This window comes from Eriocheir sinensis, chromosome 25, assembly GCF_024679095.1.
Source record: "Eriocheir sinensis breed Jianghai 21 chromosome 25, ASM2467909v1, whole genome shotgun sequence".
NCBI classification, from domain to species: Eukaryota; Metazoa; Arthropoda; class Malacostraca; order Decapoda; family Varunidae; genus Eriocheir; species Eriocheir sinensis.
The window spans coordinates 9,703,881-9,717,148 of record NC_066533.1 but is presented as its reverse complement, the minus strand read 5'-3'; the positions used below and the strand labels follow the sequence as shown (position 1 = coordinate 9,717,148).

The window sequence follows — 13,268 nt, the reverse complement described above, 5'->3', positions numbered from 1 at the left end:
TTTTTTTTTTTTTTAATCTTAGTGGAAGCATCAAGTGTGAAGTAAAAAGGCTGGAAAAGTATTAGTTTTCAATGTAGGTTTAGTTTCGGTTTAGGATCCATAGATGGCGTTACTTGTCTGGACTGGCGATTTCACTTTTCTTTTTCTTTTTTTTCAAGCAGGGAGATTTTTTTTTTTTTTTTTTTATCTTAGTGGAAGCATAAAGTGTGAAGTAAATAGGCTGGAAAAGTATTTATTTGGCAGATTATTTTCCCCTGATCTTTTCTTTTTCCGTTTGCATTTTTTAACCATTTTTGTCGAGTTTTATTTTTTTTTTCATGTTTATTGTGTATCTCTTTTGCTATCATTATATACGTCATGCTAAGTATACGGTTGGGCTGTTTAAAGTAACAAGGGAGTAATACTTAGAGTGAAAATAATAGGAACAGTAGATTTAATTCCAGTTATTAAATCACCATTTCACCTCTGCGTCTTTCATTCATATATTTTTTTCTTCTATTAGTTGAGTTATTTTTGTATATAAAGTTCATCTCATATTTTATTAGTTTTTTTTTTGTTGTTGTTGTTGCAGTTGTTGATGCCCTTCTTCTTTCTCTTCTTCCTCTTCTTATTATTATTTTTCTTCTATTTCTTCTTCTTTTTCTTTTCTTCTTCTTCTTCTTCTTCTTCTTCTTCATCATTTTCTTCTTCTTCTTCTTCTTCTTCTTCTTTTCTTCTTCTTCGTCTTCTTCTTCTTCTTCTTCTTCCTCTATTTTTTTATTTTTTTATTCTTCTTCTTCTTCTTCTTCTTCTTGCTGTTCCTGTTGCCTCGGTTCCCATTCTTGCTGTTATCGAAGTCATGTACTTGTTGTTATTATTATTACTGTTGTTCTTGTTGGTGCTGTTGCTGGTCTTTCATCATCAGGAGTCGGGGAGGGGAAGGAAGGGGGGGGGGTCTAGGGGTACTGGGGCCTGGAGGGGGGGTAGGGTGTCCTGGGGTATGGCTTAGGGTGTCCTGGGGTATGGCTAAGGTGGTGGGAGGGATGTGGTTTGGGGGGATGTGGTTCGTTTTGTTCATCATTGTTACCTTGGTCATCTTACGTAGTGTATTTTTGTTGTTGTTGTTGTTTTGCGTAAGAATTAATCAGTATTGTCCTCTTTATTTTTTTTTTCTTAGAGCTCATTTGTTTCCTTTTTACATTTTTCCTTTTTTTTGCGCCATTTTATTTATTTATCATTCTTCCTTCCACTGTAATCTTCTGTATCATTCCTTTTTTTTTTTTTTTTTGCATTGCTTTATATTCCAGTTTTCCCTTTCCCATCTTTTCAATGTTATAATTCGTCCCTTCAAGTTACTCTTCATCTCATTTTTATCACTAATTTTTCATCCAGTGTTTTTTTCGTATCTCCTCATTTTCATCTTTTTTTCTTCCTTCTGCATCTTTTCAGTTTTATCATTTATTTTTCTTCCACTAATCTCCTCTCCATCTTTTTTACCATTATTTCCCCTCATCTTCTGCATCTTCAGTTTTATCATTCTTCCTCCCACTGTTCTCTTCTGCACCTTTTCATTCAAATCGTTTTTTTTATCCCATTAGTCTTTTCATCTTCTTATTTCTTACCTTTCTTTTCCTTCCAGTGTATCCTCTTGCATCTTTTCATTATGTTCTTCTTCCTTCCAGTGTGTTCTATTGTATGTCTTTATTTTTAACACTATTCTTTTTATTATTTTCTTATCATTATAATCCTTCCACTTTTTTTTCTGTTGCACCTTCCCAGTTTTACCGTTGTGCCTCCCATCTTCTCTGCAGCATCTATTTTCCCATCTTATCCGTTTTTCATCTTTTCATTCATTTTTGCGTATCACTTCGCACATCAGGACAAAGGCACGGGATGTATCTCGCCAGCAGCTGATTTTCTTTTTCTCTTTTTTATTTTTATTCACTGCCCTGACCTGCCTTCCATTAACTCCCCGGAGAGCACCACTTTTTTATTCTTTCATTTTTTTCTCTCGGCAGAATTTTCACTGAAGGCCAAAGAGTTTTTTTTTTTCTTCATATTTCCAGTTTTCTTTTTTTTTTCGGTAAATAATGACATTTTTTTTTTTTTTAGTCTCTCTCTCTCTCTCTCTCTCTCTCTCTCTCTCTCTCTCTCTCTCTCTCTCTCTCTCTCTCTCTCTCTCTCTCTCTCTCTCTCTCTCTCTCTCTCTCTCTCTCTCTCTCTCTCTCTCTCTCTCTCTCTCTCTCTCTCTCTCTCTCTCTTTCTCTCTCATGGAATATATAGATGTTTTAAGTGATCAGCCTTCTGTCTATATTTATTCATTTGTTTATTTATTGTTCTTTATCATTGGTATTATTACTATTATCATCATGTATGTGTGTGCACGTGTTCCAGAGAGTCCATGCCGCTCTCTCTCTCTCTCTCTCTCTCTCTCTCTCTCTCTCTCTCTCTCTCTCTCTCTCTCTCTCTCTCTCTCTCTCATTCATTTTTTTGTCATTATTACTGTTTTTTGTGTATTTTTCCGATATTCATGTTAGTCTAGTTAATATTTTCTGCTGTGAAGTGTTTTTTCGTCTTGGGAGATGTTTTTTTTTTACTATTTTTCATCAATGACTTTTCTTCTAATTATGGAAGTAAAAACAAAATGAAAAAAAACGGATTCATAATTCTTCTGTCTATATCTTTTCGGCATTCGTGTTTTAAGACTACTTCGTTGTTATTATTATTGTTATTCTCCTTACGGTTAATGTCACTGTTTTCTGGTTGTTTTATTTATATATCATTGTCGCTGTTGTTGTTGTTGTTGCTGTCGCTGCTGGTGTTGTTGTCGTCGTTGGGACCGTCATGGCGTTCTGATCCCCGACGACATCCTTCTACCATCATAATCATCAGGACCTTCGCTATTATTTATCTATATTAAGACGGCTTAGCTAAGGGGTAACTAAACTAGGATTAGCGTCAAGTGTAAGGGGTAACTTTATTATTATTTTGTGGAGTTTGAACCCCCTCCCCCCTTTTTTACCCATTACGTTAAGTTCCCAAGTACCTATTATCCCCCCAATCCCCATTCCCCACCTCCTTCTCCCTCTCCCTCCTCCCCATCCCCGTAGTTCTTCCCCACATCCCTCCCATGCCCTACCGCCGCCATCTTGTTGACCCTGACCTCATAAGGTGACCCGAGGGGGATGACCTTGAACGTTGGGATTGGCTCTTACCATTATTTTTCCTCCTCACTGCCTACCGCTGTCCGGTCACGACCACCACCACCACCACCACCCAGAATGGAGTAAGTAAACACGTGACGGTATCCATAGGTGGTGATATAATGCTCCGCCGCCACCACCACCGCCTCCGACACCACCTCTAACCCACTATGGATGTGACGATTTTAACTTGTCCTTCTATAACTACCCACTCCACTCCGATAAACTAACACTGACAGCAATAACCCCTCCGCTATAACCACTACCACCGCCGACCCCTTAATGGATGTGACGTTTTTAACTTTTCTTTCTATAACTACCCACTCCACTCCGATAAACTAACACTGACAGTTGTAACCTATCCACTATTACCCGCCGCCACCACCACCGCCTCCACCACCTCTAACCACCTATGGATGAAACGTGTGCAACTTTTCCTATATAACTACCATCACTAACAAGAGGAACCCACCACTATCACTGCCACCCCTCTACCACCGCCTCCACCACAACCACTAACCCCCTCTTATATAACTACCCCGTCACCTTCCTAACTACCATCACTAACAAGAGCAACCCACCACTATCACCGCCACCCCTCTTCCACCGCCTCCACCACAACCACTAACCCCCTCCTATATAACAATCCCCGTCACCTTGTTACGTAAATTACCACTATACCACCCCAACCTCCATCCCCTCCCCCTCTATATGTGACTTATGCAACTAATTACCCCTTCCACTACCAATATTCACACCCCCTGTAAATAAAAGTATCCCCCTCCCCTTCTCCCCTCTTCCCCCTACCACCACCACAGCCTGATCCCCCCCCCCTCCTTCGATTTGGTAGTATATAAACATTCCTCGTAGGTTATTGCACCCCACCCCCCCACCACTTCTACCTTCCATTACCACCTCTACAGTGCGTTGTAATCCCCTCACCCCCTCCACCGCTTCCACCTCCACCTCCACCCCTCTCTCCCCTTTCCCCTCCCCCTCTTGTGTGTCCTCTTTCCTTCCATCCTTCTTCCCCCTTCTACCTCCTCCACCACCACCACCACCGCTTCCACCTCCAACACCACCCCTCTCTTCCCTCTCACCCTCTCCTTCCGTCCTTTCCTCCTCCTCCTCCTCCTCCACCACCGTTACTGTAGTACTAATTAATGCACCTTTTGATATGCACCTTTTATATTTGCTTCTGTTTACGTGTCGCTGGTTCGCTCCAAAGGTCAGTTCTGTGATTGTTATTCTTCGTGTCATATGTGTGTAAATTTTCTTCTTCAACTTTTATCTGTGTGTGTTTGTTTATTTGTTTGTTTTACTTGTTCGTGTTTTCTATGTCTTATTTCCGCGTCTTGTTTAGTTTTTGCCTCTGCCATTTTGTATTTCTTGATGTATTTCCTGTTCATATATTTTTTTCTTTTTAATTCGTTTTTGTTTTATGTCTTGTAATTAGTGTGTGGATGCTTAAAATAGATGACGTAGTTCTAGGCGTAGTGTGATTAGACTCTCTCTCTCTCTCTCTCTCTCTCTCTCTCTCTCTCTCTCTCTCTCTCTCTCTCTCTCTCTCTCTCTCTCTCTCTCTCTCTCTCTCTCTCTCTCATGGGTGCAGTTTAGTCATTAATCACATTTGTTTTCTAAAGTTTCATTAATCAGTGTTTTTGTTCGCCATAATCGCTACCAAGGCTCCACCACCACCACCACCATCATCACCAATCCTACCACCACCACCACCATCACCACCATCATCACCACCACCATCATCTCCAATCCTACCATCACCAATCCTACCACCATTTTCGCCATAATATTTTTTTCTTCGTATGTAATAAAACAGTGTGTTTGTTTACTTATATGACTTTGGTGTGTGCGTGTGTGCGCGCTATTAAGTAAAAAAAACTATCCATTTGACAGACAGAATTAATAAGCTGCTTTTATCACACATTCATTCCACATTTCCAAGTTTTTTTCCGCATTTTAACGTCATTGCTTATTCCTCAACTTTTTTTCTTTTTAACTCTTTGTGCCTTCCGCATTCCTACGTTCTCTGTCCTTAAATTGCGTTAGCGTGTCTCTTGGTCATATTGCGTTGTAGCTCCTTCTCCTTCATATGTCCTGCAGTGTACTTATTCTCTTTAATCTATTTTTATCAGGCCCTGGATCGTAATTTTCCTTCCTAGCCTCTCATTCGCTCTGTACTCTCCCATCGTAATTAGCTTGTCATTACTGCCAGGTGTATCATTTAGCTTATCAGGTAGACTTCCTTCTTTCGCCAGCAGACGGTGTATATATAAACTACGTGCCTTCCTCATTATCGTAGTTTCACGTATGTAACTTCCTTATCAACTCTTATTTATCACAATTCGTTTCCCACTCTGTCATTCCCTTCTTAACGGGTATAAGGCCGGCCTATTTTTTTTCTACGAGTATCCTCCTTCCTTTCTTTATAAACCTCATCATCAGTCTGTTTCACTGTTGTAATTACGTTTATACTTCCGTTTTTAATTTTCTGTCCACCCTTCTTTCGTCTCATTATTTCTCGTGTGTACTACATTCCTTTTTCCTCTTTTTCTTTCTTTCGTGAACATTCTTTCTGCGTCTCATCTTTCTTTCCTTTGTTTACTTCTTTCGCTTGTGTAAAGCCATCCAGAGGGACCTTCCTGTTGGTAAGCTCTGCACTAGAAAAAAAAACATATAGCTACAGTCCAGAAAACACCGCACGTTATTTTCACATCTAAAGTAGTGGTGACTAAGTCTTTCTTAACTTGAGTCTCAGGCGATGCAAATCCTATATATAGAGTAGCTAATTGGAATGCAACTTTATTATACTCAGATCCATAAGGCCATAATGATCAACGTTGTCATGTTTGGACTTTGGAGTAGTAGCCGAGTTGGTCTGCTTGTTGGTAGCCGCTGTTCCGTAGCATCTGCATTACTATTAATGCCTCTACTTATGTATGGGGGCTTCATAGTTTAGCACTGGGGGGTAGCAGGACCTCGGGCGGGGCTGGACACGCGACTTCGGAGAGTGAAAGAGAATGCGCTTTAGGAGAGTGAGAGTATTCGCCGAGATATTACTATGTCGGCCTTTAGTCTCCTTCCCACGTGTTCTCTTAGCCCCCTCCCAGGCCAGCTCAGCCCCCAGCACCGCAGTATGTAGCCCACTTCACCTCATTGGTCTGATTGGCACACTAACCATGCAGAGACTGGCGCCCCGTCACGACCTGTCACCCTCACGCCACTCACCCAGCGAGCCTCAGTAACACGGCTTTAGCGCCTTGCCTTGCTCCATGTACCGTATAGACTCGTGTTGAAGTCGCTATTAAACTTTCTCTCAGTTCCAAAACGCTGTGATATGGTCAACTGGGGATTTTATTGACCGCCCATCAAGTTTGGCATAAGTAAGTAATCCCGTAAAGTCGGCTGAAACAAAAGAAAAATGCGACTCAAAACATTGGACTTCTACACGTGTCTCTACGGAGCTCTCGAGGTGAATGTGCGTGTGTTGTGAGCGGCGCCGAGTACTGAAGTTAGTGACCAATAATGAATAAGTTATAAAGATGATAAAAACAATGAGTGTAGTAGTTCTTAATGGCCGAAGAGAGAGGAATAAAAGATTACCACCAAGCACTCGAGCACCCACAGGAGCTGGTTGGCAGTAGTACTGCTCTTGTTTGCCTTAAAGTTTATTTGGTCATGCATATAATTATCTTCCTAAAGTTAGTGTTTTGACTCTAGCATGTGAGTGTGTGTGTGCCTGCCGCTGTCCTGTACTGACTTCCTCCTCTCCCCGCAGGGACGGCGTGGAACACTGCCAGCCCTGGAGCGCCAACACAACACAACAAATAGACTTAGCCTTTAATATATTTTTTATGGTCTACTTTTTTATACGTGTAAGTAAACCTCGGAGTTGTTGTTGCTTGCTTTTCTATGTGACTAGCAGGGCCGTTTCTTGCTTTATGCTATACACTACAATTGTCACCAGAAAAACATGAACCACGTACGAAAATCGTTGGTTGGGTGAAACTGTACGTAAATTGTCCACAACATTTCGCATAGGCCCCCCCAAAGGCTAGAAACGACCATGGTGACTAGTACCTGCCTTCTCTCCTCAGTCTTGTTGTCTGTTCTTTGCCTTCTTCTTCATGTGAGCTTCTGTTTTTTTTTTTTTTTTTTTTTGGGGGGCTGGTTTCCTGTGAGCTTAACTTTACTAGCATTCAATTGTTTGGGTGTCACAGAAGATTCAGGGTTTTTTACATGCTTCATCTCTGTGGTCATGTCAATATCCCAAGATCCATGTTGATGGATAATTACATTTAGTTTATGTTATTGTTATTGACTTTATTGATGTTTGATGAGTGTAAATTTTAGTACTAACGTGATTTTAGTTTGTCAAGAACTAATGAATTTTTTTGGAGAAGTAGGATTATTTTTTATCACTGGTTATTAAGTATAAGAGTGCCCCTGTCTTTTTCATACTCTTTTTATAAAGCTTTCCCACAAACTAGTAATTATCATCATCATCATCATCATCATTTCATCAACGCCTGCTCCTAGGAGCTCCCACCAGGGGATGGCCACGGCAGAAGAGTTTCCATTTTTCTCTATCCAGACACTCCCTCCTTGCCTGCTCAAAGTTTCTCAAGGATCTTTCACCCCTCTCCCTAACGTACTCTTGCACCCTATCTCTCCATTTCACTGGAGGTCGTCTTCTAATTAGTAATTATCCCCTCAAACAGTAAAAACTAACCCAAGTAATTAATTATATGGCAGTCTAGGGGGCATCCATAGTGAGGGTATTAATGTTTATTCCCCAGTCATATAGTAAGCCCAGAGGGGGTCAAGGGGGAAATCCTTCTCGTAGGGGGCTCCACTTGCCTTGACTCCAGCAAAATGTTGTATTTTCAGGAGTGCATTACTTCATTCATTGAAAACTTGTTGAAAGTACTAACATACATTTTTCATTCATTCCATGTGACCCACAAGCACATGCCTTCTCTCAATACTACTAATTTCCTGCAGTTCATGATAGCCAGTATAAATTTCCTTGATCCTTCTCCTTGGAAGCCATAACTCAAGCCTCACCAATGTCAATGTATTTATAGCACTGCCAATGTGAAAACAGCTGCTGTCATTTATGAGCATGAAGACAGACATAGGCTGGTTGTGAGATTTGACTGTGATCCAACAATAGTAAATCAAATTATCAAAGTTTCCAGGAATGCCCCACTTGTTTCAAGGCTCAGCCAATAGAAATCACAGGAACTCACAGCAAACAGATTCATTTATTCTGTTAAGGTTTGAAAACTCAACATGCTGGAATGACAAACTTGTTAGGTATGGTATTGGTCATCCTCTTCCTAATTGATCTTTAAGCAAAAGTTTAGGAAAGTTCTCCTACATGAACATCATAATATTGTGGCAGCATCTTGAAGGCTAATAACTAGATCACCCTGTGAGGGTCAAATGAAGTGGTACATGCCCTTCCCAGGATAAACAAGAGTAGTAATATGTATTTGTTTTCATTATAGCAACAGCTCATAGGAAATAATAGGTCATAAATATTTGCAATGATAGGGAGCCTTTGATTATGAATATATTACTTATGTCTTCATATATACAAACATATATATACATGAAGACATAAGTTTTATTTTCTTTCCCTACATCCATAAATTTCACTAAATGAGCGTACCTTTCCTTGCAGTTTATAGCGGCGAGTGATAAGCTGTGGTTCATGCTGGAGATGTACTCCTTTGTAGACTACTTCACCATCCCCCCATCCTTTGTCAGTATATATCTGGACAGAACGTGGATAGGTAAGTCAAACTAATATGGAAGTTGAGATTTATCACCATTCACACATTTTATTTGTGTGTGCAAGAAGAAGCAACTATTTTTAGCCTAATGAATTATAACAAAACAGGTAACCATCACTATATGATTGATCAATATACAATCACTTGCTTATATGTTCTTGAATTTTCCCTACTAATAAACTATATGCAATCCCCTACAATCAGTTCAACACTCTGTCTTTGATGAGTGGTACAGCCCCATGATCACTATGGCACAGTGATGGTACAGTTACATGATCATTATGACACTCGGTGGTGGTGCAATCCTGTGACCGCCACCCACACTTCCTACACTGAGCTCATTCACTGTCTGTAGTCAACCATGTCCACGCATGTCAGAACACCATGCTACACTCAGATGAGGAGGATGAATTTCTTTTTAATTCTGTTTTAAGGATTATGTTTATGGCCATTTTTCTATTTTTATCTCAATTTTAGTAGCTAAGTAATTTTTTTTTATGTAGATAATTTTATTATATTTTGTGAAAATCATTATCATAAATTAATGTTCTTAGTTTGTTTAGGCTCTTGTTTGATAAATTCATCATAATTTTTGAGTGGCTGTAACCCATCTGACAGCAAGGAATGCCCATTTCATCATTTTTTTATATTTTTATATATATCATGTTAGCTGACTGATTACAATGTATGTATAAGGCTCAAATCCTGTGAGTCCACCATTATTTATCCATAGCACATGCCCAAACCTCATTAATACAGTGTGCCTCACCTTTTGTACTTTCAACATCCTTTATTCCAGTTCTGTACATATACCACACATGTACATTTTGATTGCTTTACCCACTATATGGCACCACACCTAGGTCAACATGAAACCCAAAACATGTGATGAGCAGGATGTGCTTACTTTATTGGTGCAGTGGAAGACACAACACACTTGAATTATTGTAACCCACCTGTTTGAGGAGACCTTATGTACACTAGCATGAATGATCCTTTTGGTGTAGTGAAACACAGGATGTAGCATTTGCACTATGCTTCCTATAACATTTTGACACAGTCTTCTTCAGAGAAAATGAGACATAACACAGAGACACCTGCTTGTGTATTCCCTGGTGGATCACCTCGCAGATTGCCTCGGAAGATAATTCACACATAAGCAACCGTCTCTGTGTCCTGCCCCATCCTCTCAGAAGAAGAGTCAAAACATTAGATAAAATTTAGTACAGCTGCTTCATCCTGTGTTTCCCTACACCACTCATACCACCCATTTGTTTTATCTTCTGTCAATAATAGGTTTCTCAAATAGTAGCCAGATTCTTAACAGTGATGTTTGTCCGCAGGGTTGCGTTTCCTCCGAGCCCTCCGCCTCATGACAGTGCCAGATATCCTGCAGTACCTGAATGTCCTCAAGACATCATCCAGCATCAGGCTGGCACAACTCTGCTCTATATTCATTGCTGTCTGGCTCACAGGAGCAGGCCTCATTCATCTGGTAAAGCTTATTATGACCCTCAAGTGTGTGTGTTTGGGTACAGCTTCACCTTTGTATTTCCCATGCAACATAGTTGTCCCTTGTATTTGTGCAGTTTTCATTTTCATGCTTATGTTCTTTCATGAATTGTCATGACAATATAGAATAAGAGAACTGCAAAGAAGAGTGCAGAGGAAGAGTTGGCTGCTACCAGAGGTCATCCACACTTGCAATGGACACCATAAGCATGAAGCCCTGAGCACACATCTCTAACTCAGGAGTGGAAGCTCACACTTGTGCAAAACTTTGTGGCTTAGAAAGCCTTAATCTGTACCTCGTGTTATAGCATGTTGTAAGTTTGGTTTGCTGAGGGTGCACAGGGCTTCAGGAAGGTGGGCAACTTCCTTTCATAGATTTTGTGCTTGTATGGGGTCTTGAGGGTGTAATCCCTGCAAAAATCAAGAGATGACTTTAATTAATTAGAAATTTTATACATATAAATACATATGATGAGAAAAGGCATACTATAAGGTATATGATTTTTTTTTTTTTTTTTTTTTTTTTTTTTTTTTTTCTTTCTCCACAGCTTTCCAATCCATTATTACAGCTTTATATATCATTGGGCCAGGATGAATTTAGTGTTTATTTTAGCTACATTTTTCTTTATTTTTGATATTATGAAATCTGGCGGTGACAAAATTAGGCCTGGGCCCATACTCATAAAGATATGAAGCGTTTGACTTAAGTCTCTCCTAAGTGACGAGTTTTCAGCCAAGCTGGGGTTCCAGCCACCAAGGGTAGTGGGGAACATAAAGTTGCCAACAACGGCAAGTTAGCTCGAAAGATCAGCTATCTCATAAGAAAATTAATGGGTAAGAATAACTTAAAATGATGAAAGTATTGAATAGAAGTACATCATAGCCATTATAAAAGGGTTTCATAAGGCTAAAGTGATCGTTTGAATGTAAAATAGTTCTGATGAGGCGCGCTGGCTGTCTGGCATCACCCGGCAATGTTTACGTTTGAAAGTCGATGCCTCAGCTGAAAACCCAAGGCTTATGCCTGCCCGGGACCAACTTTAGCTACTCGCACCGAGTCTCAGATTAACACCAAGGATATAGGACTCCACAGGGCCAGTTTGGGCTCTTAACCCTTTCCTTGCACATGGTGCGGACACGACTATCCCCTCAGGCGCAGTCTGGCAGCCCAATGGGAGGTCTCTTTTAACCTCTGTATCTCAAAAACTATTCATCACAGCTAAAAACCAAAAACACCATTGGAAAGAGGAGGTCCAGATCTAGGAGTTGGTTATGTATGCCTCTCTTGCGAACGTACATGCACATTCAGGGAGTGTTGAATGTTAACACTTACGTCGGTGCGTTCGGGATGATCAGCCATATTGAGAGAACTGTGGACATCTCTCCTAGAGATTCTGGCAAGGGAGTGTTGCCAACTGCAATATTTACAACTATTTGGTCAAAGAATCAGTCAGGTGATAGGTGAAACTATGCAAAAATGCTGCTATATTGGGCAAGAACATCCACCAGTTACTCGTCCGTAGATTTGCCGCGCTGGGCTGATATGATTTTCCACCTAATTTAGTGAAGAACCCACTCAATTGGCAATCCTGTGTTGTGAGAATTAGTGTTGGAACACTTTCATACGCGGGAGATTTGAGTGCGGGTGGAGCTCGCAGCGAGCGTTTAGCACCACCAGCAAATACGCCCAACGCTCGCTGTGAGCGTTTAGCAATGAAAGGGTTAAGACATTTGAAACATTTGAAACATTTTATTATTCTTGCAATTTGTATATACATTGTTTGATATATCATAGATTAGTTGTGCAAGTAGCCCATAGGAAGCTAGAGCTTTTGGGGCAACAATTGGTATGTATTTCTAAGTTTTTTTTTTCTGGACATGTATAGTCTACTACGAGCCAGAGACGAAGTGTTAGCTTTATAAGTATAGGCCCTGGGGTGTAGCGCTGCTAGAGCATATTGAAGTGACACTTTGGCACCTCCATGCATTGTGACATTACATCAGATTGCCGTTAGGAGTTTGATATCACGTGTTGAAATGTAATGATAACTCCACCACATCACATTTTAGCACTAGGTTCTCAAATATTGAGGCCCAGGAGTAGTTATGCATTTTCAAATAAATGGATATTAACCAAGATTTAATTGCAGCTGGAGAACTCTGGCGATCCTCTCACATTTGAAAATGCACACCCACTGTCCTACTGGACATGTGTGTACTTCCTCATCGTCACCATGTCAACGGTGGGCTACGGTGACGTCTACTGTCAAACTGTCTTTGGAAGAACATTTCTCGTCTTCTTCCTTCTCGTCGGTTTGGTAAGTTTGATTCTTTATCTTCGATTTTTTATTACAATTATATGTTTTTTTTTTTCAGCTGGGGTGTTTAGGTTCAGTCTTACTTTTTCTTAAATATGACTTTGACAGCAGTCTTAAATATTACATCATTGAATTTATACTACTTATGCTGCTTTAATATATATATATATATATATATATATATATATATATATATATATATATATATATATATATATATATATATATATATATATATATATATATATATACTTTAAGGGGATTACTGCCATATTAAGCATAACTGTACCTTAAGTATTACTCATATTGAACTTGTGACCCATGAGTCATGTAACTAAGTCTGTGTCCTCATAGCATATTAATAATTAAAACATCTTTTAATGTCATCAGTCTCACCCCAAACACCCCAGCTGCCCAAGCCTTCATTAAAGATTTTT

At 39.9% G+C, this 13,268-nt stretch overlaps 1 protein-coding gene across 7 annotated transcripts in view; it reads left to right on the top strand.

The window, feature by feature from the left end:
* Positions 1 to 13,268, top strand: part of LOC127003321 (calcium-activated potassium channel slowpoke-like) — a 168,037-nt gene that overhangs the window by 88,016 nt on the left and 66,753 nt on the right. For 4 of the 7 annotated variants that reach the window (XM_050869818.1, XM_050869822.1, XM_050869816.1 and 1 more), the window contains exons 2-5: positions 6,979 to 7,075; positions 8,890 to 9,001; positions 10,345 to 10,496; positions 12,664 to 12,831. In XM_050869818.1, the coding sequence (XP_050725775.1) occupies positions 7,055 to 7,075; positions 8,890 to 9,001; positions 10,345 to 10,496; positions 12,664 to 12,831 (453 nt within the window). In that variant the 5' untranslated portion in view covers positions 6,979 to 7,054. Of the gene's footprint in view, positions 1 to 6,978; positions 7,076 to 8,889; positions 9,002 to 10,344; positions 10,497 to 12,663; positions 12,832 to 13,268 lie in introns of those variants that run through there. The other 3 variants (XM_050869820.1, XM_050869821.1, XM_050869819.1) reach the window with 1 other exon arrangement.